A 26,850-nucleotide genomic window follows, 5' to 3' on the forward strand; every position below is an offset into this window, starting at 1 on the left:
AATAGAAAACAATCTCGAGAATACTCTCTTCAGTGCGCCACCACCGGCCACCTGTCCTCCCAGAAAGATATATCCTTTCCATCGCCGACTTTCCACTTGACCCCGTCTTCAAAACTGCTACCCCACTCCTCCGGAGCCCAAACCTTCTTCAGGTCTTTCCACCACAGAGAACATATGTTGCTTTTACCATCCTTTCTCAAACTTCTCCACCCACCATATTTAGAAACAAGAACTTCCTTCCAAATACCTCCCTTATCCGATCCCAACCTCCAAATCCACTTTCCTAACAAAGCCAAGTTAAAAAGCTTTAAGTCAACGATGCCAAGTCCCCCGAATTCGCGAGGCATACATACCTTTTTCCAAGAAGCCCAAGTGATCTTCCTCCCTTCAGCGCCCCAACCCTAGAGAAAGTTCCTTTGAATCCTCACCAACCTATCAACCACCCCAAAAGGCATTTTAAATAACGACATAAAAAACAACGGGATGGAAGATAGAACAAACTTGATCAAACAAACCCTCCCTGCCATCGACAAACACTTTCCCTTCCACTTGCTTAGCCTAGCCTGAACTTTCTCAACAACCCCATTCCAAAACGCCCCCCTGCTTATAACTCCCACCAACAGGCAAACCCAGGTAAACAAAAGGGGAAACCATCATATCGCAATTAAGAATGGCTGCAAAACTCCGAAGCAGAAACTGACTCACCCTTGTTCCGCCAATCCTGCTTTTCAAAAAGTTAACCCTAAGCCCAGAGGAAAGTTCAAAGCATTGCAAGATTGCCTTAATGTTAAAAATGTTTTTTGTGTTAGCTTCACAATAGAACAAGGTATCATCTGCATACTGTAACATATTAACCTTCACTTTATCCCTGTCAATCTCCACACTGTCAATCAATTTCTTTTCTTCAGCCATCCTTGACACCCCGACCAACCCTTCTGCCATGATAAGAAAGAGAAACGAGACTAATGGATCACCTTGAAGGAGACCTTTCTTAGGCAAAAATTCCTTAGTTGGACTACCGATCATAAGAACAAAAACCACCGCTGATTCTAAACAACCCTTTATCCATCGAATCCATAACTCGCAAAAGCCCAACCTCTTTAGCATATAATAAATAAATTCCCAACTAACTGAGTCGTACGCCTTCTCATAATCGACTTTGAAGAAGACACAACTTTTCCTCTTTCTTTTATACTCTTCTATGACCGCTTTTGCTACCAACACACTGTCCAACAACCCCATTCCTTCAAGAAAAGTTGATTGTCTGACGTCAATAACTTTACTAATCACCTTTTTCAATCGTAGTGATAACGCCTTAGAAATGATTTTGTACATACATCCGACTAAGGAGATAGGTTGAAATTCATCGAGCCGCTGAGGGTTTTCAACTTTTGGTATTAAACAAAGAAATGAAGCATTTGTACCTCTTGGCCAATGACCACTAACCGAGAAATCCTTCACCGCCGCCATCACATCCTTTTTAATGATTTCCCAGCAGAATTTTATAAAACCCAAATTGAAACCATCAGGGCCAGGACTTTTAGAACTATCGCAACTCCACACCGCTGCCGTAATCTCTTCTTTAGAGAAATCACCAATCAACATATTGTTGTCAGGGCCCGAAATGGAACAAAACCTAACATTATCCAGTCGCACCTGACAAACATCGTTCTTAACAAACCTGTATGCAAAAAACTCTCGAACCTTGTCCTTGACCACTTCCTTATCCTCACACCAAATGTCGTTAACATAAACCCCATGCAACTGATTCCTTGCCCTTCTCCAATTAACCGACGAGTGGAAAATTTTTGTATTAAGATCCCCTTGCTTTAGCCACTTTTGCCTTGCTTTCTTAAACAAGACCGCCTCCTGTTTAAACTTAACTTTATTAAGTTCAGCAAGAAGAGTCTTTCTTTCCTCCCGTTCAGACTCAACTAACCCACACACGTCGTCGCGTTCGTCTAAAACTTCGATCTTTTTTTGTACCTCCTTACTAGCCTGATTCACATCACCGAATACCTCCTTATTCCATACCTTTAGCTCAGCTTTCAGCTTTTTCAATTTTTCTTTAAAAACAAAGATTCTGTATCCTACAACCTCAAAGGAAGACCAACATAACTTCACAAACTCCTTAAACCTGCTATCTCTTAGTCAAACATCCAAACAACTAAACGGTTTTGGGCCCTAGTCCGCAGACACCTCTCTGAGTATAACAACACAATGATATGAGATTGTTCTACTTAACACGAGCTGTTGGCAGTTTGGCCAAAAATCCAACCATTCCTTTGAAACTAGCACTCTGTCGATTCTGCTTTTTACTAACCCGTTTGGCTTGTACCAAGTAAACTTCCTACCAACCAAGGGAACATCAACTAATTGAAGCCTCTTATTTCTCTAGAATAATCTGACGTCGAAATCATACTTTTCCTCTCCTTTTGTCGTTTAATAGAATTGAAGTCACCAATGATACACCAAGCCTTTGACAGTTGATTCAGTCTAGCAGCATTGATTTCATCCCACACCTCCTTCTTCTCCGGTAACGAGCCAGAACAATAAACATTCACAACCGTTACACTCACCCCATTACCATGCTTCCATAAACCTTCGATCACAGAATAGTTACTTCCATTTACTGACCTGTACAACTGAAAAGACTTACTACTCCACATCGTAAAAACCCCACAAGCACTGTTAACGACTTTTTTCTCAACCCAATCAACTTCGTTAGAACCCCAAAGAAGACAAACTTTCTCCCTGCTGACACCAACACATTTCGTCTCTTGTAAGCACACCATATCTGCCTGTTCCTTGTAGATCAGATCCCTTAAATAATTTCTTTTTATGGTGCCACCTAAACCTCTGATATTCAAGCTAATTATCTTCATCAACAAACTTACTCCTATCATCCCTCAACTTCCTCGTATGAACACCACCTTGATTTGATAAGGACAATAAACTGTTTAAGATTGTGCCTTCGCAACCTAGGAAGGAGAATCCGACTTCTTTTCCCACGCACCAAACGTTTGACGTCTCATTCTCATCAGACTTGACCCAGAAGATCCTATTACAGTTCTCAATTGCACTGTCAGACGTGAAAAAGGAGTCGGTCCTAGAATCTGTTTGATGGACCATTAGGACTTGATCGACCCTTACATCCACCAAATTGCCCTCTTCGAACAAGTTATCCATTGAAACACACCCACCGCTGACAACACCTGCCTTCGGCCTTGGAGCTAGAGCCACAAATATAATTTCGGAGGAAGTCCCCATTACATTACTCAATCTCTTCACCTTCGTTGTTTTACCCCTAGGACATCTATCCCCGTACTCCTCCTTCCCTACCTTTACTTTCAACGAACTGCCAGACCCCAATCCCTCCCACACCAACGGAACCCCAAAGAGGGATTCCTTAGTAGAAAGGAGCGTGCCCTATACGTTGGACATGGCGCTAACAAGTCCCGACAAACAACCCTCCTCTACCACTCTTCCATCGTGCACGTCCACATACTTTTCCGGGACCACCCCCATGTCCGAGTGTTCCAACGCTTCAACAACTTCAACATCCACCCTTGAACCTGAATGTTCCTACTCTTCCAAAAGAACCCCATACCCACCCGGTTCTCCTGCCCAATTCAGAATTCCCACGTGCCCCATGTAGTCCCCATCAAAAGCAGGAACGTTACCAACATCCGGGGGAAGCTGTTGCACCAATGTAAGCTTATTGCCATTATCCACTACGTGTCCAACTTTCTTGACATTGGGGCCCACTTCATCTTTGGCACCACGTAAGCACCATCCCCCACACCTACGGCCCTATCCTTTTTTTCATGCATCACTTCAATGTTGGTGGTTGTTTTGACATTCCACACTTGCAATAAAGCCAAGTTGGTGGTGCGTGGAATACATGGAGCACCCTATATGACTTAACTCACCACTTAAAACTCCTTGGGAACCAGTGACCCCGTCACTCCTCTCCACACTATTTTCCAACCTCTGACCCGAGACTACATCGTGTTGTTGGCTCGGTGAGTACCTGATAGCATTGAGCTCTTCTCTTTGGTGGTTTTTGGGTGGTTTGCGGAAGCTTAGTGGTTTGTTGATGGATCAAGGCCCTCCTAGGAGGTGTGGCTGCCTTGGAAGTGCATGAGAGTAGGAAAATTGAGGGAGGTTCGGCCAGCCCCCTTTTGTAGGTGAAGGATTGAAGATTAAGACCTAAATCTTAGGCAAGGGAGTAAAGTATGGCTCAAGTTTGGCAGCATAACAATACTCAATTTAATCTTGAAATACATGAGGTTGGTTCCTTCTTTTATAGGCTAAAGAGGACCGAAAATGGTAACCTAAATGATGAGCAAATGCAAGCTAAATGAGATGCAAATGAGTAGCACATGGAGGCACATGGAGCACATGGCACATGGGTGCACATGGCCTTCTAACTTGCACATGGCCGGTCCTAGATTAGTGGGGAGGTTCTAGAAACCGTAGCTAATCTAGGTTAACTCCTCCTTAATCTTAATTTGCAGAATTTAAACAAAGGTTCACAAGGCTATGTTATTGACACCACAATTAAGACTAAGCTACACTTTGTTGGGCCTTCTTGGACGTCAACCTTCTTGGATGTCAACTCTCTTAGACGCTTCTTGTGTGGCCTAGATGCTTCTTGTGTGTCCTAGACGCTTCTTGTGGGTGCCCTCTATGCAAGGTTGGTCCTAGACGCTCTCTTGGTTGCCTTTCATGCAAGGTTGGTCCTAGACGCTCTTTTGGATGTTGGGGCCTCTTCCATCAGTACCCAAGGAAGCCATTAACAACTTCTTCTTGGGAACCAATGAACCCAACACTCTCATGCATAGTACGTTCCAAACCAAGGCTGCATTGCGCTTTCATGCAATCCTCTGAATCATCACCAGCCCGCTTTCGTTCTCCACCCTTGCAAAAAAGCCATGATGTTGCTGCGGGGAATATCCATGAATGGCAACTTTAATTGTTGCGACACCTGATTCTTCTTGGGAGCCAACAATCCCCACTTCCCCATGTGCAAGGTGTTCTTTTCCAGAGCCACGTTGTGTCTCGTTGCAGTGAACCGAGTCATCTTCCCCGAACCTTACTTCGTCGATTGCACCAAGCACCGAGCTCACTGAGTCGCATCCGCTTGCTCCATCATCTCCCGCGTTTGAGCTTGCTTTTGTGTCCACCTCATAGCAACCACCTCCCCACCTACCAAAGAGTTCTTTTGGATCCAGGGCCTGCACACATGCCTCTTCTTCGAATGACACCCTACACCATGTTCCATTGATTCAAATATCTTTCACCAGACTAACCGCACTGGCATCTGGATCTTAACCCTAACACGGGCAAACTCTAACAATTCATTCTTCTCGATTGCAGCATTAACCTCAATGACTTCCCCAACCAGAGACCCAATGCTAATGAAACATTGGTTACACCACAATTGTAAAGGAATTCCTCTACAGTGAACCCATGCGAATCTTTCAGGGACAACAAATGAATCGCGCCAAGGACTCAACTCCGAAAACAAGCTGTCAAACCAAGCTTTGTTGTCCTAAAGTACCTTTCCAAGGATGTCTCCCTCGTCACAGGATAACAATACATACTTCTCCCCGAGTAGTCTTACCCTAACCAGGCTAAAACCTCCCAGTATGAAGCTTTCCTTAATCGACTGCAACTTTGCAGACTCCCTAAGATGGCCGATAAAACAACCCTTCAACCAAGAAGAAGACTCCATGTCTACCGGAAACTAAAAAATCACACCCCTCCTCTCGTGAAACGCTTGCACTCTTTCCTGAACCACCCACAATAGCATCACCAAGAACCCCCTGTCCACCTTCACCCGCCACGACTTGAGAAAAGGATAGTTGTTGCTTTTGTTGCCCCTTCGGATTCCAGACTGCCCTATTAACCGCCACTCTCTTCTTTCCAAACTTAGGGGCATCATTCCTTCCATACTTAGGTAGATTCACCTGTAACTTCCACGTGCCAATCCAGATTGCGTCCAACTTTCTTTCCAGGGAATGCGCATCGGACACCCCATGGAACCTAACGAAACCAAACCTCCGATTCCTTGCATTAAGCTTTCTAGAAATGAAAACATCCAGGATTCTTCCCCACCTTTGAAACACTTTCCATAGACCTCTCTAAAAAAAATGGTCAAGAAAGTTAGTAAAGAAAAACGAAATATCAGCCATCTTCAGAACTCACACCCTTGCCGGAAAACCCCTCGCCGGAAACCTCTCACCCTCTCACCCTACAATGACATCGATTGACTAGGTCCAATCTTAGACCACTTTTTAATTTCATGTTGGGATACTCAGTGTGGCATGGTGATATGGGCAGATACAAGAGTTCTATATTATGTTGGTTGGTTCTATATAGAGTTCGAGTGATGTAGATCACTCATGTGAAATAGAGATTAAGAATAAGACTTTCGATTTTATAAAAGTGAGGAGTCTTTTGCTCAAATATCATTCCTATTGTAGTTAGAAGATCATTGTATGTAAGTTTTGTTTCAATTGGATATATCACTCAAGCAATAAGTCCTTATTCAAATGATATTCTCTTATTTTTAACACGTATTTTACTTGTTTAATTGTATGTAAATAATTTAAAAGGTAATATAATCATAATTAATGTTATATTATATGTTTCAAATGTTTGATTATAGTTATCATAAATTTGTTAAATGTGATTCACTTAATGACGTGATTTAGTGTGAGATGGTAGTTATTATGAAGATAATACTATTTATATAACATTAATATGAATATTAAGTTATAGGATATCTTTATTTACTAATAATCTAAATAATGTAAATTAATATATCATTTAATGAAATATTGATGAATGATTTTTTTTCTCTATTCACATGGAAGGATATTAGTTCAATACAAAAACAAATTACTACTTATAGAAAAATTTGGAATTTTAAATAAATTTAACCTCCCTTGTCTTAGTTTTTCTTCTACTTTAAGGAAAATAGAACTTGAAAAAAAAGGATTCCTTGAACACCTCAAATATGACTAATTCTCCCTGGAAGGATATTAGTTCAATACAAAAACAAATTACTACTTATAGAAAAATTTGGAATTTTAAATAAATTTAACCTCCCTTGTCTTAGTTTTTCTTCTACTTTAAGGAAAATAGAACTTGAAAAAAAAGGATTCCTTGAACACCTCAAATATGACTAATTCTCCCTGCACCAGATCATTTTTTATCTGCACCCATAATTTCTTTTTAAATTCCATATTGCCCTTGTCAAAAATTTTGGATTTTCGCATCTGGAATGAAAAAAAACTTTTCGAATTTTAGCATTCGGAAGATATTACTGTGTTGTGGATTGTCATATCCAGAAGATACATCTCAGTTCTGGATTTGTATATTCAAAACTGTCATATTTATATTACAGATATAAATATCTGAAAAAATAAGGGTAAAACAAACATTTTCTTTGTAGTGTTGGCTGTAGGTCATAATAGGTCTGGTGCAAGGAGAATTAACCCTCAAATATTTCAGTTATAATCACCAAACACAGCTCAAACTCAAAATTTGCTATACCCAACAAGCTCCAAGCCATGCATGTTTCAATAAGAAATAGAAATTGAAGAGAGGATATTGGAGAAAAAAGTTTACCCAAAAGAACAGTGAAAATTAATGTTATGCAATTTCTTTTAGTTAGCCTCTAAATGGAAGATTACAAGAGAAGAAAAAGGAAATTAGGTGGTTATTGAGAGGAAAAATGAAGACTTGAAAAGAAAATGAAGCAATTGGTTGTTTTGTTGAAATAAAAAAATTCAAATTTTCATTTGCAACTCAATGTAGGGTGTTTCTTCCTACACCCAATAAAAGTTCTGCCTACACCTCATCAATAACCGAAAACATGATTTTACCCTTTTCTTAAATCACTTTCATATTAGCTTTTTTGGAATCTTTCTGAACACCCCTTTTCAGAATTTATAAATGTACTATGGAAAACGTTTTTTGGAATTTCCAGAAAGCATTTTCTGGAAATGATTTCCGAAATAAAGTTCTGTAATGTGTATAATACATTTTGGAACCTATTTTTTAGAATAACTTTTCTAGAATATATTTTGGAAAGAACTTTTTGGAATGAGACCAAATTAGATGGAAAATTTGATCATTTTATCTATTTGATGGGGGTGTAAAAAGAACTTTGTCTGGGTGCGGGAAGAAACACTCCTCCTTGTATATATACTCAACCAACTGCCGTTTGATTTAGGATAAGTTCTTCTGACACCATATCAATTTTAACCTGCATCATATAATTTTTGAAATTTCTAAAATTATCTTTTATTTTGAATTTTAAAATTCAAAATTTAAAAAATATAATTTGAAAGTCAAAATCTTGTTTTGGAAAAAAAAATTCAAAAGACAAAAAATACATTTAAAAAAGAAAATTCGAAACACATAATCTAAAAATGCATTCAAGAATGTGTTTTGGAAATTCAAATTTCGAACACAAAATCTGAAAATGCATCGCAGAAAAAAATTTCCAAAATTCAATAATGTATTCTGAAAATTCAAATTGGGAACACAGAAACTGAAAATGCATTCTCGATAAAAAAATTTAGAATTAAAAAATATGTTATGGAAATATATTCAGAAAAAAAATGTTAAGTATTTTTTATCTACACCTCCTTTCATTTAAGTTATTTTTATCATTTGGTTATTTTTTATATCTTCATTATTTTGATTACAGATTGTATGCATAAAATTGATATCGTAGAAAGAATTTGCCATAATTAAACCATATTTATATATACTTTGCCAAAGCATGTCGAATCGTTCAACATCATTCTCTTCACTATAGACCAATTTTAATTTTTAAAATTATTTATTGAAATCTCATGTTACTTTCATGAAATAATCCTATTAATGGACACAGAATTTTATCCAATAATTAATAAAAGTATTATAAAAACATATAAGAGTGATCCTATAGCATTTCTGTGAAACATTTATTCACCAATAATCCATGGTTGTCCCATTGTGCACGTATAGACAATAGCTTATACAAAAAATTCTGTATTTTTTTATTATACTAATTTATTATTAGTATAGTGTCCATGTAATTGAAGAGACAATACTATTTTCTTAGTCAACTTAAATTTGGCTTTAAATGGCTCTATAACTCCAAGTAATTAAAATAATAAATAGCAATGGGCATCTTCTGAAAATACTGTAATATTGCCCTTTTTAATAGTTTAATGCTCTTAGATTATAAAAACACAAAAAATATTTTTTTATAATATTTTGGAAATATTCTAAATTTAAATAGCCCAATTTATCACTCAGCAGCCATTGTATTGACATTAAGAAAATAATTATATTCAGCTTAGAGCAAGATGAATATTGTGTTTATTTGATACTTGCTTCAGATGTGAATATTAGAAAGTGTTAGAATTTGCATAATAAGTTGAAGAAATTATTTTTCTTTTCTTCCACAATATGGATTTCTGGATGCTTTTCTTTGTTGCATTTACATCAATTATGAAACTTTTGTTGATCACTGTTCTTGGGGCATTGCTTGCACATCATCGATTTAATATACTCAGAGAAAATGCCACAAAGCACATTAATGCTGTAAGTATAATTTTTTTGGGTTTCATAATTTTAACAGTGATATCTTTCTTAACAAAATTTTATGCAAAATAAATAATGATCCTATATTTTTCTAGAGCTTATTTCACTCCTTCCTCTTTTATTTTGTTGATTTTTTTTTATTTATTTCCAATTTACTAATTAGTATCTACATGTATTTTTCTCTTGTGGTTAACACTTAATCAAACCATAATTTTCTTCATTTAAAATAAGCACAACATCCTTGCTTTGGGTGACTGTGCCGAGTGCGTGAAGAAATGTGCCAAGTGCTAGGAGTTTGACCCTCTCCACCTCACAAGGCCGGAAGAGCTGGACGATATTAACTCCCTATGGCCGTTTGACATTTGGGGGATGGACATTATCGGTCCCTTTGCGACAGGAAAAGGACATACCAAATTCCTCCTGGTGTGAGTCAACTACTTTACCAAATGGATCATTGGCGAACCCCTTGCATCCATCTCGGCCAAAAATGTGCAAAATTTCGTATGGAGGAGCATTTTTTGCCGATTCGACATCCTGCACACGATAATAACTAATAATGGCCGATACTTTATTGACTGAGGCCTGCAGTCCTTCTATGATGACCTGGACATCAAGTCTGTTACGGCCTCGGTAGAACACCCGCAAACCAACGGGCAGGCCGAGTCTGCCAACAAGGTCATACTCAATGAGCTGAAAAAGTGTATGGGCAAGGCAAAAGGCCGATGGACCGAAGAACTGATAGAAGTACTCTAGACGTACAAATGCACCCCCAGACTACCACCCAGGAAACACCCTACAGTCTGACATATGGGGCTGAGGTCATGATCCCGGTCGAAGTGGGCGAGCCCACCATACGAAGGCAGATGTTCGACCTCACCCTAAACGAGGAAAGCGTAGTAGTCAACCTCAATTTGGTAAGCGAGTTTTGTGACAAAAGCAGGATTCGGGAGACCGCCTACAAGATCCAGACGTCAAGGCGATACAACACAAAAGTCCGGTCGAGGAGCTTTCAGAATGGCGACCTCGTCTGGAGGATGCACAGCGATGCGAGGAAAAATGAAGGAAAGTTCTCGTCCAACTGGTAGGGACCTTTCCGAGTTCGAGAAGTCGCAAAGGGGGGAGCTTATCACTTAGAGTGGCTTTCGGGCAAAATTGTACCGAGGACGTGGAAAGCCACGCACCTCAAGTTTTATTATAGCTGAATTAAATAAAGTCACTCATTCTTTCCTCACCCGACCAGGGAGGTTTTGACGAGGCGTTTTCATCAAAATACTAGCATTGTTCTCCTGCAACTCCTCGACTTGGTTTGAATGAAGCCTTAATCAGCATACCCTATCGAGACCGATCAACTAGGTTTGGTCTGGACGAAACCTTAAACGACATACCTTGCCAACACCTCACACTCGGCTCGGTCTGGATAAAGCCTTAACCGACATACCCTACCGAGACTGATCAACTAGGTTTGGTATGGACAAAGCCTTAAACGACATACCCTGCCAAAACCTTTCACTTGGCTCGGTCTGGATGAAGCCTTAACCGGCATACCCTACCAAGATCGACCGACTAGGTTTAGTTTGGACGAAGCCTTAAACAACATACCCGGCCAACACCTCTCACTCGGCTCGGTATGGATGAAGCCTTAACCGGCATACCCTGCCAAGACCGACCGACTAGGTTTAGTTTGGACGAAGCCTTAAACAATATACCCTGCCAACACCTCTCACTCGGCTCGGTCTGGATGAACCCTTAACCGGCATACCCTGCCGAGATCGACCGAGACACCCAAGTTAACACTATAACTTGGCACAAATAAGCAACCACAATTAATGGTCGATCGACCATTTAACTTGTTCGATTAAGCAATCACAATTAATGGTCGATCGTCCATTCAACACGTTGAATTAAAGCAATCACAATAATGGTCGACCGCCCATTCAATTTGTTCGATTTACACAATCACAATTAATGGCCGACAGCCAATTAAATTTGTTCGATTAAAACAATCATAAACAATGGTCGACAACGAGTTACACTTTTACAATCTTCGTATTAGCGGCCGATCGCCCAAACAAGTAAATACCGACTTTTTAACTTGTGCAAAATTTTCTTAGAAACAAAAAAGACCAACGGTACAAATGATGAAATAAAGGGTGATACATTTAATATAACAAAGGGGGAGGCCACACCTCGGTCTCGGAGGAGAGAGAAAGGACAAAATAAGGCCACAGCCCGGCCGAAGGCAAATCTAATCTTGGTTATCTTCATGACCTTCGCCCTCTTCGCCTTCGGTCTGTCCAGCCTCTTGCGCTATCAAAGTGCTCGCCTTGGCACTGGGCATCAGTCGACCCTGATACACCTCATGGTCGAGGTCAAAGGCACCAGAGGTCGACGGTCCCCCATAGAGCACGTGGGCTTGGCGCACAACCCGAAGAAAGCTTTGCCTGAGCAACTCCTCGATCTCCTCAAAGTTGCGATCAAGCTCAGCCTTGGCCTCGTCTTTGGCAGCCTGGAGGGTGGCTAATTCATCGGTCGAGGACGAGAGTTCTCATCTCTCTCCTCGACCATCTTCTTCAGATTGGCATTCTCGGCCACCACCCTGACCATCTCGACCTTCATCCCCTCCAACCGACGGCTAGCCTCAACGGTCTCTTGTTGGGCCAACTCCCTCTCAACTGCCTCCCGAGCTATCTTCTCCGAGAAATCGGAGTTAGCAGCTAGAGCTTGCCTTAGACGCTCGGCACCCTCGCCCACCTCATGTTCCAACCGAGAGATTTCTTCGGCATGGCGCTCCCTTTCTTGGGTGCCCAACTGGACCATGACGAACGACCGAGTGAGCATCTCCAGGTCGCCCCTTAGCAAATCCGCCGAAGGCACGCCTCGGATGACCTCCAGACTGTCCTCGGGAAGGGCCACACGAACCCTTCGCGTGAGCTACAAGTCACCTCCTAGAAGGCGAAGGGGCGACATTGAGACCTCCATCACCCGGTCGGTCTTTGGAGGAGGAGTCGCCTGCTCCACGTGCCTGGGTGGGGGCGAGTCCACCTCGACCGTCTCCCGACGAGGTGGAGGTGTCGTTAGGGAGCCGGGGGATTGGGTGGTAGTGGCAATATTACCACCATCCCTCGACCTCTTCTTGAACTTGTGGGAAGGGTCGACTGAGCCCTTGTTAGCACGGGCATCCGAGCCCTTTGTGGAAGGAAGGATGTCGATGCTTTGACGCCCCTTCCTCTTGGTCGCCCTTTGCCGATACTTGTCCAGCACGCTAGCGTCGGCTAGTTTATCTTGAACCATATTTGCTGCAAAATAAAAAAACCACAATTGTTAAAAGACGAGAACAAAATACCGACCGACAAAGCAAAATACAAAAACTCATACCCCTAACGGCCGCCCATTGCGCCGTCTCGACATAAGCACCGATCAACCTCCTGCATGGAAGCTTCCTCGAAAGTGCATCGAAGAGGGAGAGAATCTCCATCTCATCGTCACTTTCCATCGGCCTCGGCCACACCTTAAAATCTCGAGGCTTGGCAATCCAATACAGGGGGAACCGAGACCGACTAGCCTTGTCAAAAAAGAAGGTCGTCGCCTCTAGCCGAACGATAACTTTTACAAACCTCTCCTTGAATCTCTTATTAGAGACAATAAAGGAGTCAAATAACACACACCCCGACCGACCGACCAAGGAGTGCCAAGAGGTAGGTTTGGCGGGGTGAGAGGTATAGTAAGAAAGAAAAAAAAGGGAGTGGGATGAAGGCGCATAACATCGCACAACAGGCGAAAGGCCTGGAGGGACACCCAGGTGTTTGGATGGATCTGGGTGGGAGCTACGTTGAGCGTCTGAAGGACGCCCATTGTGAATTTGTCAAAGGGGAGAGAGACATGTAGGTCCGAGAAAAGACAAGTGTACATGTAGAAGAAGGGGGGACCGGTATCCGATCGCCCCAAGCACACACACTCTCGATGGGCTCACAAGGCAAAACGCTAAAGTAGTGAGAATGTCCGCCCGCCTTTAGAATCGGGTGCTTGGCCAAAAACTTGGTCACAAACACCTCGGTCTTATAGGTGGACGAGATCTCAACCACCTTAGGGTCCACCCAGCTAAGGTCCACGAGAGGAATGGCCGTCGGGGGAGAGTCCGACCGGTCAACCGCATTGGCCGGATCGTCCCCCCTGACTACCTCTACCTGAGGTGGCGCCTCGACCACCCTGATTAACAAGGAGTCAGTGGTAGATGAAGAAGAAGAAAAAGAAAAAGAAGGTCCAAGGGGGAAGAGATGGGCGACCGAGAGGAGAGGAAGGGTGACCAGAAGAAGAGGACGTAGGCCGAGACAAGGTCGACATAACTAACCTTGTGAAAAAAGACGAGACTGAGTCTAATGAAGAGGGCGAGATATTACTCGATTCTCAGAGCTAGGACGAGAGATTGCTCGGCTATTAAACAATTCACAAAGAAAAAGCACAACGTCTCGGCACTGTTGGGACCACTATTTATAGGGCCTAAGGACCTCAGAATTCAAAACATCGGATCAATCTCAACCGTTAGATCTCCTAGATCCAACGGTCCACAACGTTTCCCGCCCGAAAAACCCCTCATTAATGCACGTCACGTCACGCCGCTGAAGATCACATCACACCTCGGGAAGCCCAATAGTCTCACACCGAAGGAAGGCCGACCGATACCTACCATTCAAGACTCATCGGATGAACCCATACTCGAGCCTGGGGGGCAACTGTACCGGTATGGCCGACCGACATCATGACGTGTCTTGGTCTCCCTACCCAAGATGACCGAGACACACGCTGACGTGTCCCAGTCTGTCTGACCAAGCTGGCCGAGACACCACGGGCGGCCCGACCGACCGACACGTACAACCATTAACGCTCAAACCAAGGTTAGTGAAGCTAAACCATCATTAAGGATTAGGTAATACAACCCTAAGTGTGACCCATTCCACTAATCAGGCCCAATGAGGTAAGCCCATTATAATAATATAAATAGTACACATTCCAAGGAACAAGGTACGTCATTTATTATTGTGCACCTACCCGAGTGCTGATCACCCGCTTTACTGACTTGAGCGTCGGAGTGCCAATTTGAAAAATCATTTTAATGTAGTTGAAATAACTGAATTTTGGGTTGTTTGATCAAGTAAGGGAAACTCAATGGAATTCATAATTGTTTCAATATTTTTTTTTTGCAGGTACCCCCCCATTCGGTGTTCACCTGAGACTGAGAGTCGAAGGTGAGAAGGATCCCAGCCCCAACAACCTGCTCGACCGAAGGAGGAAGACGAAAACTTCAATAGTTCTCTAGGTGAATGTAGTTTTAACTTGATTTAATATTTGTAGTAAACTCATATGTTAGTTAAAAATATTGTTTTTTTTTATCTTTTCTATTATGTTGGTTGGTTCCTATATAGAGTTCGAGTAATATAGATTACTCAAGTGAAATAGAGATTAAGAATAAGACTTTCGATTTTATAAAAGTGAAGAGTCTTTTGCTCAAACATCCTCTTGTAGCTAGAAGATCATTGTATTGTATGTAAGCTTTGTTTCAATTGGATATATCAGTCAAGCAATAACTCTTTACTCAAATGATATTCTCTTGTTTTTAATACCATATTATACTTGTTTAATTGTATGTAAATAATTTAAAATGTAGTATAATTATAATTAATGTTATATTATATGTTTCAAATGTTTGATTTATGTTAATTGTTTAATACGTTAATATGTTATTAACTATCATAAATTTGTGAATTGTGATTCATTTAATGATGTGATTTAGTATGAGATGATAGTTATTAGGAATGTAATACTATTTATATGATATTAATATGAATATTAAGTTATAGGATATCTTTATTTACTAATAATCTAAATAATGTAAATTAATATATCATTTAATGAAATATTCATGAATGATTTTTTTCTCTCTATTCACATGGAAGATTACAAGAGAAGGAAAAGGAAATTAGGTTGTTAATGAGAGGAAAAATGAAGACTTGAAAAGAAAATGAAGCAATTGGTTGTTTTGTTGAACTAAAAAGAATTCAAATTTTCATTTGCAACTCCATGTAGGGTGTTTCTTCCTACACCCCCATAAAAGTTCTTCCTAAACCTCATCAATAACTGAAAAGATGATTTTACCCTTTTTTAAATCACTTTCATATTAGCTTTATTGAATCAGAAAGCATTTTCTGGAAATGATTTCCGAAATAAATTTTTTGTAATGTATATAATACATTTTGAAATGTATTTTTTCAGAATAACATTTCAAGAATATATTTTGGAAAGAGACCAAATTAGATGAGGAATTTAGTCATTTTACTTATTCGATGGGGTGAAAAAGAACTTTGACGGTGCAGGAAAAAACACTCTTCCCTGTATCTATACTCAACCCACTTCCCTTTGATCTAGGATAAGTTTTTCCTGCACCATATCAATTTAAACTTGCACCCTAAAATTTTCAAATTTATCCTTTATTCTGAATTTCAAAATTCAAAATTTTAAAAATATAATTCGAGGGTCAAAATCTTGTTTTAGAAAAAAAATTCAAAAGGCAAATAATACATTCCAAAAAATTAAATTTGGAACACATAATTAAAAAAATGCATTCCAGAAAAAAATTTCCAGAATTCAAAATGGTGTTTCAGAAATTCAAATTCATAACACAAAATCTAAAAATGCATTTCAGAAATTTTTTTCCAAAATTCGTGTTCTGAAAATTCAAATTTGGAACACAAAATCTGACGAATAAAAAAATTTAAAATTAAAAAATATATTATGAAAATTTAAATCCAGAAATATATTAAAAAAATGTTTTTTAAGTATTTTTTTTATCAACACCTTTTCAAAAAGTTATCATTTCCCATGAACATTTCGTTATTTTGATTATATGCATAAATTTGATATAGTAGAAAGAATTTTCCATAATTAAACCATATTTAACAAAATTATTGTCATATATATACTTTGCCAAAGCACGTCGAATCGTTTGACATCATTCTCTTCACTATAGACCAATTTTAATTTTTAATTATTTATTAAAATCTCATGTTACTTTCATGAAATAATCTTATTAATGGAATGGACACAGAATTTATTCACCTTTCTGTGAAACATTTATTCACCAATAATTCATGGTTGTCCCATTTGTGCACGTATAGACAATAGCTTATACAAAAAATCTGTATTTTTTTATTATACTAATTTATTATTAGTATAGTGTCCATGTAATTGAAGAGACAATACAATTTTCTTAGTCAACTTAAATTTGGCTTTAAATGGCTCTATAACTCCAAGTAATTAAAATAATAAATAGCAATGGGCATCTTCTGAAAATAAAATATTTATAATATTGCCCTTTTTAATAGTTTAATGCTCTTAGATTATAAAAACACAAAATATTTTTTTATAATATTTTGGAAATATTCTAAATTTAAATAGCCCAATTTATCACTCAGCAGCCATTGTATTGACATTAAGAAAATAATTATATTCAGCTTAGAGCAAGATGAATATTGTGTTTATTTGATACTTGCTTCAGATGTGAATATTAGAAAGTGTTAGAATTTGCATAATAAGTTGAAGAAATTATTTTTCTTTTCTTCCACAATATGGATTTCTGGATGCTTTTCTTTGTTGCATTTACATCAATTATGAAACTTTTGTTGATCACTGTTCTTGGGGCATTGCTTGCACATCATCGATTTAATATACTCAGAGAAAATGCCACAAAGCACATTAATGCTGTAAGTATAATTTTTTTGGGTTTCATAATTTTAACAGTGATATCTTTTTTAACAAAATTTTATGCAAAATAAATAATGATCCTATATTTTTCTAGAGCTTATTTCACTCCTTCCTCTTTTATTTTGTTGATTTTTTATTTATTTATTTCCAATTTACTAGTTAGTATCTACATGTATTTTTCTCTTGTGGTTAACACTTAATCAAACCATAATTTTCTTCATTTCAAATAAGCACAACATCCTTGCTTTGGTATGTTACCATCATTAACAAAATAATTTTGACAGAAGTTCAAGGTCTGTAGAACATATTTTATTTGTAATTAATATATACTCAATGAAAAATAAACATGACTAATCCATATATTCATTTTTAATCCTTACCAAAAAAATACAATTTTTAATGCCAGAAAATAGATATTTTATCCTTTTGGGTTTTTGTTTTATTGATCCTTGTAATATTTATTTAGTATTGAATTAATTATTATTTACATTATGCGGATTATATATAGATATATATTAATTAGTTTATGGAATAAATTTTATTTTACTATGACTAATTGGAAAATGTATGTTTCTTTATAATTTTCGTAAGTAAGAGTGAAGAGCACTACCCAAATATATCCAAATATTTTTTATCTGTGACCATGGAAAAAAAATCAGGAGTTTAATTTTATGTAATAACATTAAAAAAATTACACTATAAATCAATAAAAACAATATACATATATATTTTTTAAATAGTTATTATAACAAATTTTTCATATAAATTATTTTTTTGACTCTTATATTGTTCTTTATTATTTTTTACAGATGGTGTATTTTGTCTTCACCCCTGCTCTTATCTATAGCGGCATCTCTAATACCTTAACCATAAAGAGCATGGTTATGTTGTAAGTTTATACTTTTTCTCATCATTATTTTTTTTATTAGTAATAAATTAATAAAATAAAACAAGATACTTTATATATATCCTTATCTAGTTTAAGAGTTCAACAATTCAAGATAATAAAATGACTTTTCTCACCATTATTGTTCCAAGTTTTGTATGATTAATTGGTTTATGCTTAATTTGCTTTCTGAGTTGTGAAGGTGGTTCATGCCCTTAAGTATTCTTGTAACATACATTACTGGAACATTTGCTGGATGGTTAATGATCAAAACAATTAGAGTTCCTCCTCATCTGCATGGTTTAGTGTTGGGATGCTGTGCTGCAGGTAGGTTTGTTTAAATATTTTATGTTAAATGTAACATATGATATGTGTAAATGTGATGAAATAAGGATGTGTTGATTTGAGTGTTATGAATAAATGTAACCTATATTTAGACCTCTTATTGTAGTTATAATATTCATGAAGCTTCTCCCTTAGTAGGATAAAACTTTTCACTATAAATAATCATACCTTATAAATCATATTTTAGTAATAATTTTAAATTGGTGCTTAATATTTCAAATTTTATAGATTTTGAATAGATAACCATACAAAATGTTTGTGTTCCGGAAAAAAATCCAATATGAAAAATCATACCACACACACACCAATAAGAATTTACTGTTATCCTAATTCTTGAATTTGTTCTAATTCAATTATATATAGTCAATTTTAAAGTTTAGTTAAAATCTACTTTATATGATATTATCAATGTTCATGATCTGATTTTGAGATTTAGTTAGGTTTAAAAAATAATTTTTTAAAATGGTATTAGAGTCTATTTTATAATTAGAGTATATCCTGTATATTAAAGTTTTTTAAGTCTATTGTATCACCTACTATATTTTGGTATAAAGAGGTGTGTCGAAAATCTCACATCAACTAAATATATAACTAAAATATATATAATACATATAATATTAAGTTAGACTTAAATCCTGCTTTAGGTATAATTAGATTAGATTTAAGTGGAATAATTCCAACCATGGTATAAATAAAGATAATTTATGCATAAACGTGTATATATGACCATTTGGTGTTTGATTTCTGTAGGAAATCTGGCTAGTTTTCCTCTAATTATAGTTCCAACTATCTGTGAAGACAAAAACAACCCTTTTGGAGATGAAGCTATTTGTCATAGAAATGGACTTGCATATGCTTCTCTGTCAATGGCTGTATGATAAGAGATTTGGATTTTTACCACTTAGTAAATATTTACATCACACAATGGAGTTGAGGTTTGAATGATTTAAAAGTTTTTCACATGATTCTGGTTTTTCAGGTAGGATACACTTATTCTTGGTGTTTTACATTTAACGTTGTTCGTATATATTCTCCTAAGATCGATGCAGTCAAAGTTGATGAATCCTCCATAAATCCAAAGTCTACAACAGAAACTGGCCCAAAAAATCTATTGAAATGCCCTTGTGGAGCATTAGTCATGAATGAGGATACAGAAAAGCTTAATGGTGGTACAGATCCACCTAAATTTGAATGTAAAGTGGCTAATGGACAAGAAAAGGTTATTGTCTTTTCTAATATAATATAACTACTTTAAGTAAACATTTTTGTATTGCATGAATTTTTGTGTCCTCTAATTATATAATCAATTTAATCTCAACTACAATGAAATGAATTAAAACCTTTTTGTAAGAAAACTTGTATTGTTTGAATCAGAGTTAAATTGTATGGAATAAACAAGAGTGATTGGTGGTGTAGACATAATGTATTTGCAAAATGCCTTGTTTAGTGAAATAAAAATAAAAAAAGATGATAAGACTGATATGTGATATAACATGATTTCATATCCTAAATTTTTTATGTGATAGAGATCTTATTTAAGATTTTTACAGGTACCAGAAAAGCTAAAGTTTATGAAATGGTTGAAACTATTAGCTGAGAAGATAAAAAAGATGAAGACACTAATTGCTCCTTCCACTATAGCAGCAGTAAGTCCATGATTGTGTTGTTATTAGAAAAAAAGTTACTTTATCATCATTATTGATTAAAATTTAAGTGAAAAATATCAAATATTGAGCATGAATCATTAAATAAGAAATGAAACTCTCATAATTTGTAGTTTTTTTACTTTATTTATCAATAAAGAATGTGTTCAAAAGAATCTTGATAGCATTTTTATCCATTACAAATATCCTTTTTTTTAAGAAATTCATTTGAAGGAGATGATATTTATAAAGTATAGGATAATGTATATATTAGTTACAAAACAAAGTTACATCACCTAAATTCTAATTTGTTTAGTCCATGGCTCATTTGAATTTGATATTTCTTGAGTCAAAATAGGGTAGACTTAACTAGGCAAAACTCTTCCTAATACCAACGTTTTCCATACACAACTTAAACTTGTGATCTACTTAATGGGAATCAAACTTCTTGTAAGGTGTTTGTAGACCAATACCCCTTTTGAAAAAGCTTCACTAAATAGCAATGAAAATATTTAACTTTAGTTCTTAAATGAGACATTGTTTTCATGATATGAGAATGTTAGACAAAGCAAAACCAACTTAGCCTTGTGCCACTTATTGACAATGGAATGTGATCAAACATATTTAGTTTTTCAAAATAATTTCACTTCCTTTCACTTTTGTGTATGTAGATTCTGGGTTTGACAATTGGTATTGTGCCTCAATTTCGAAAACTCCTAGTTGGTGACAAGGCTATCTTCAATGTGGTTCAAGACACTTTAATCATGTTGGGGTGAGTGACCTCTACCACAAGAAATTATAGTATGGTCAAGCATCATGATCCTGATCAATATTTATGTTTCATGTAACTCTTTTTCATAAATTTAAAAATACAGCTACATGCAACATGGGTGTTGGTCAATCAAGACCATGAACATGTAATGCTTAGAGATCATGTAATAACTTGTTCTCTATGTTTGAGTAATATACTAAAATATATTAAAAAAAAAACTATTTGGTTGTATATTATATTTATTTTCACTTCTTCCTGGTGTTCAGGGATGCAAGTGTTCCAACGATGGTCTTACTGCTTGGGGCAAACCTTGTTAAGGGTAATAATCATTCATTAATTAGAAAAATTAAATTTTTAACTTTTTCTTTTTGTCTCGTAGATTGAGTTTTGTTATATTTGAAAATGTGAGGACATAAATTGGATGTTTTTTCAGGTTTAAAAGCAATAGGTCAACAAGTTCCACTTATTGTTGGCATCATTGTGGTTAAATTTGTTGTCTTGCCGGTAATAGGCATATGCATTGTCAAAAGTGCAGTTCATTTCAACTTGATCCGCCATGATCCATTGTATCAATTTGTTTTACTGCTTCAATATGTCGTTCCACCTGCGATGGTAGTGAGTAAGTTGTTTATGATGCTTAAACAATAGCATTTTCTTTTTGTGTTATCCTTTATAAATTGAATGAACTCACTTAGATGTCTTATAGAGTGTGTAGTAAACTTTTTCTTAAAGAAAAGGGCAAAAGTAATTGATGGTGAAATTCCAACAATTTTGAAAGATGTGATAACTTTGAGATTTATAGCAAAACAAACTCCAATGGCACCAAGACATCACAGGCTCAAAAACTATTGTTTTGGCTTCAAAGATATTTTACTAAAATTTGTTCATATAAAAAAATTTTAACATCCATACAATAATCATATTTGTTCATATTTTAACATTTTCAACACTTAACAAATTGCATGCACTAAAATTTGATATTAACAAGCATTGTCCTAACTAAAATAATGACATTTCCTTCTTGTTTATTGAAAATCTTTGGATTCTCAATATATTTTACTTAGTTTACATCCACATGTAATAGTTTATTTTACATTATGACATATCCACACATTTAATTGAAACAAATGTTCAATTTATGATTGTTCTAGGTACAATTACTCAAATGTTTGGAGTTGGTGAGTGTGAGTGCTCAGCTATCATGTTAGCAACTTATTCCTGTGCTGCAGTTCTGCTTCCTCTTTGGTGCACATTGTTTATGTGGCTTGTACTATAATTGTTTATATATATAGTTTGTTTTGATGATTCACACAACACATGTTTCATTGTTAATTGTTAAGTGCAATAAGGAGCCAAAATTGAACATAGTTTGGCTAAATTATGAGTGTAAAGAGGGATAAAGATTTGAACAATGCAAAAATATATGAAAAACATACAAATGTCTTCAATATTTTTTCTTCAATATGATATATGTTTCCCTACACTACAAAAAAAATTTATTATATAGAAACCAACTTTAGAAGAAAAATAATTAGTTATTAAATTAACTAAATTATAGGCTATTTTAGAGACTAAAAAAATTATTGATATCAAATTAGTTTCTATTATTTATAAATAGTTTCTAAACTATATCTAATTAACTACCAATATTTTAAACCCTAAACCTTCAACTTTAGAATCTAAATAAATTGATAGCTAATTAGACACCAATTTAGAAACTATTTGTCAATAATAAAAATTACTTTATATATCAATAATATAATTTTTTAGTCTCTAAAATAATATTTAATTTAATTAATATAGTAACTAATTATTTTCTAGTAATATTATAGAAACATATTATTCGTCAATTTCTAACATTAAAAAAATGCACAGTTGAATAGACTTTTCATGAGTTTAAAAGTTTTTCTTATAAATTTGTCTATAAATATTTCTAATATAGAAGAAAAAGAATCAGTAAAAAAATTATACAAAACATTTTATAGATTAGTTTATACACAAGTTAATTTGTACTTATAAAAAAATTCTTTCATTTTTCTCTTTTAAAAATATGTTTTATACAATTTTTTAATCATAAATGTCATTTATATTAAAGTTGTTAATTTCTGTAACAGTTATTTAAAATTTATCAATACTATATAAGTATTTACACAAGATTAAACTTTCTTTTAAACACAAAATGAAACTCTGCTAGAGAAAAGTGTGTATTAAAAGTTTAAAAATGAAAGTATGTTTGGGTGAAGTTAATTATTGCTAAAAAAATTATAAGTTGCGTTTTAGAAGGTTGAAAAAACGATTTTTTTAAGTAAAAAAAAATCATAAACATAGAAAGTGATTCTAATCCAAAACGCAAAAGGTAAAAAAAAAGGGTAAAAGAGGATTTCTTTATTACGTATATGCCCGATTCGATTCTTCATAGATTTCATTAAATTTATTTTTTGTCTGAGAGAGTTTAAAAAAATATAAACCATTATTTTTCTGACAAATGATAAAAATTAAATCATTTCAGTTAAAAAAAAGTTAATTAATTATATTAAATAATATATGTAAAGCAAATCATAAATATCTTAAAATATCAATAAATAATATTTATCCTTAACTCACATCATTAACTGTATGTTTTAGTTAAATTAAAGTAAACATGTGAATGATATTAAATAGAAAAATCATTTTTTTTGTAATAATTTAAATAGAAAATTCTCATTTAAGACATGGTTTTTGGTATATTAAATAATAAACTTGTGGATGATATAGGAAGTCCACTTCTGGTTACTGTATATGGGTTGGGATACCCCTGAAGTATTCCCTTTAATTTTATTTATTCTTTGCTGATAAAAAAAATTATCCTTATCGTTAATCCGATAAATTTAGCAAATCATAGAAATTGAACATATTTTTTATTATTTAAATAATCTCATCACTAATTTCATTAGATAGGATAATTATATATCATTACAAAAAAATAATTAAATGACAATCAAATTTAAAAATAAAATATAATTAATCATTATATTTACTAAATTAGATAATATTTTAGAAACTAAAAATTATTAATATATAAAATAAATTTTATTATTAATAAATATTTATAAAATGATTTTTAAATTAGTATCTAAGTTATCAAAATTTTAGTTATTAATATTTTAGATTTTAAATTAATTTTTTTAAAAATAATAAAAATTAATTTAAAATATAAAATAGTTAATTAATAGCTAAAATCTTGATAGTTAATGATTAGATACTAATTTAAAAAATATTTTATAAATTTGTATTAATAATAGAAACTATTTTAATTCCAATAATTTTTAATTTAATTAATATAGTAACTAATTATTTTAATTTTAAAAATAATTTTTATTCGATAATTTTCTTTGTAGTGTAGGATTGTTAAACTTCAAATTGTTAATTCAATCAATTAAGTAAATCATTTCACTTTATATTACACCAATTTTAATTAAAAAAATTTATTTAATGTAGTCTTTTGAGGTAGGTTTTTTTTCTCACCGTTTTTTGAGGTAGTTGATTTAACTAGTTGTTACTAGTTTAATAGATTTTGACTTTCATGCTGAATTGTTACACATTCCCTTTGCATTATTCCAATAAAAAAGTTAGAACAATTCAAACGTACACACACACGTGTGTGTATATATATATATATATATATATATATATATATATATATATATATATATATATATATATCATTGGAATTTGCAGAAAAGAGGTTTCTCTCTCCCTCCATCATGCATATATGCCTGCTTTAAGCAACAGGCCAATTGAAGGCAAGAATCTAACAAAGAAATATAAAAAAAAATAAAAAATAGAAAGAATACCTTACTTTCACCAAACAAACATATATACTCATTTCCTTTACCCACGTTGTATCTTCTCATATATATTGCTCTTATCATAAGCTTTTGTGCTCATAAACTCAAACATTCTCACAGCACAAACACATCATGGGAATGGTTATGAGTTACATGGGAGGAACAGGTCATTTTTCTTGCTTTTATTTTGCTTCAGAATTCCAACTTCTGTTCTTCATAACTTTTTTTAATAGTTACAGGTAGAAAATGCATCATTTTCTGTTTATGTTCATGTGTGTAAAAAACATGATTTGATCTTAAATGAATGGATATATCAGGAGTTGAGCTTGCGAGCAAGGGGATGACTATGGTAACAGGAACTCTCTATGATAGGGTTATTGAAAAGAGAAAAATTGAAAACTTTGAAGACTTCCACACTGCCATTCTTGATATCTTCAAGTAAGTATGCATGTCATTTCAATTCATACCCTGGTAAAAGAAAAGGAAAAGAGGCAAGTAGAAAATATTCAAATTTTCACAACATCACAACTTTATTGATTTCTATATTAATAAGCATATATTAAAGTCTCTAGTTGATTTTAAAAGCAGAAAAGTTTACATTGAGTGTCCATATCATTAAACTTATTAACAATTTGGTCCCTACACTAAAGATTATCTTTTATCTTTTTTTTCTAAAGGACTAAAGTGAAACAAGTTTCATAATAGTAATATATATATATATATATATATATATATATATATATATATATATTACAAGAAAATAATTTAATAGAAATTAATTTTAGAAGTAAAAAATAATTATTTGTTATATTGACTAAATTAAATATTATTTTAGATATTAAAAAAATTATTGGTATCTAAATTAGTTTTTATTGTTGGTAAAATTTATAAATTACTTTCTAAATTGGTATTTAATAAGCTACCAATATTTTAGTTATCAATTAATTTAAATTAAAAAATTAGTAGTTAAAACTTTGGTAACTAATTAAATATTTTATAAATTTTATTAATAATAGAAATTAATTTAGATATCTTAATCTCTAATTTAATTTATCTAATATAGTGATTAATTATTTTTTATTTTTAAAATTAATTTGTATTTAATAATAATTTTTTTAGTGTAAAGTACAAATTTTTCCAAACTTTGATTATCCTATAGTTGTGGGTGAGACATAAACAAATGTTTGAAGAGTCCACAAAGACAAAAACTATAGAATTTTTTTCAAGAAACTAAAATGAACATTAACATCAGTTTTAATGATAGTTTGTCAACTATTTTTTCATAGTGCAATTAACATGGCCTTGCCTGGTAAGCATTATGATGCACCACCACATGATGATATAAAGGTGAGTTAACTCTTCTTCCCCTTTGTGTTGAACAATAATGTAATATCCATTCCTCCTTAACTGATCTGTTTCTAACAATAGCAGAAATGTTATGATGATGAATGGAGTAATGAATCTGATGATGAAAAGAGAAAGCAAAGTTTCACCAAATTCATCAATGATAATGTGAATCTGAGCAAAGCAGATGAATCTATGATGATCACTGGCTTAGTGACTCCACCACTTGCCATGGTAGTTAAGAAAACTGGACAGACTGTGCCCCAACTCAGTGTCATTAAAGCCATCCCTGATGTTGCTTTTGTTCCTGGAGCTACCATCTTGGCTCTCATTGCTATCAAGCTCACCAAAAGAATGGCCTTCAAGAATATCCCTTCCATTGATCAAAAAGAGAATGCCCTTTAGCCTTCCCTTTCATGCATCTTTCATCTTGTTTTCAATGCAAATATTTGTACATTCATAGTGTTGAACACAGATGAATTTTAGTGCCAATTAGCTTCTGCAAATATCCTTTAATTTCACCAAGCAATTTATGTGATCTCAGAAATCACAGAATGTAACATTCTAAGAGTGATATAATATGAAAATAGTCTCATCAGAGACTGAGAGATGATATTGAATGGCATCCAGCAGTGTTAATCAGATTTTCTCAAAGATTGCATAAAA

General features: G+C 34.6%; 2 protein-coding genes and 1 long non-coding RNA gene across 5 annotated transcripts; all 3 read left to right on the forward strand.

Moving 5' to 3' along the window:
• The first annotated feature begins 9,298 nt into the window (after nt 1–9,298).
• LOC137819452 (uncharacterized) lies at nt 9,299–15,208 on the forward strand. Its single transcript, XR_011082293.1, has 2 exons — nt 9,299–9,612; nt 14,814–15,208. It is a non-coding gene; the product is annotated as an uncharacterized lncRNA (long non-coding RNA).
• Nucleotides 15,209–17,086: 1,878 nt separating this feature from the next.
• On the forward strand, nt 17,087–22,446 carry LOC137819453 (protein PIN-LIKES 3-like). 2 transcript variants are annotated; one of them, XM_068623307.1, is made up of 10 exons: nt 17,087–17,366; nt 18,177–18,256; nt 18,456–18,580; nt 19,349–19,470; nt 19,578–19,817; nt 20,149–20,244; nt 20,913–21,013; nt 21,280–21,332; nt 21,447–21,632; nt 22,165–22,446. In XM_068623307.1, the coding sequence occupies exons 1-10, from the start codon at nt 17,232–17,234 to the stop codon at nt 22,287–22,289; spliced, it is 1,263 nt and encodes a 420-aa protein (XP_068479408.1). In that variant the 5' UTR covers nt 17,087–17,231; the 3' UTR covers nt 22,290–22,446. The 2 variants fall into 2 exon arrangements, with proteins under 2 accessions (XP_068479408.1, XP_068479409.1); XM_068623308.1 differs by having other exon boundaries at nt 21,447–21,628.
• A 2,445-nt stretch (nt 22,447–24,891) lies between these two features.
• LOC137818571 (uncharacterized) lies at nt 24,892–26,809 on the forward strand. 2 transcript variants are annotated; one of them, XM_068622077.1, is made up of 4 exons: nt 24,892–25,006; nt 25,158–25,278; nt 26,127–26,187; nt 26,269–26,809. In XM_068622077.1, the coding sequence occupies exons 1-4, from the start codon at nt 24,973–24,975 to the stop codon at nt 26,587–26,589; spliced, it is 537 nt and encodes a 178-aa protein (XP_068478178.1). In that variant the 5' UTR covers nt 24,892–24,972; the 3' UTR covers nt 26,590–26,809. The 2 variants fall into 2 exon arrangements, with proteins under 2 accessions (XP_068478178.1, XP_068478179.1); XM_068622078.1 differs by having other exon boundaries at nt 26,272–26,809.
• The last annotated feature ends 41 nt before the right edge of the window (nt 26,810–26,850 follow it).

This window comes from Phaseolus vulgaris, chromosome 10, assembly GCF_000499845.2.
Source record: "Phaseolus vulgaris cultivar G19833 chromosome 10, P. vulgaris v2.0, whole genome shotgun sequence".
NCBI lineage: Eukaryota > Viridiplantae > Streptophyta > Magnoliopsida > Fabales > Fabaceae > Phaseolus > Phaseolus vulgaris.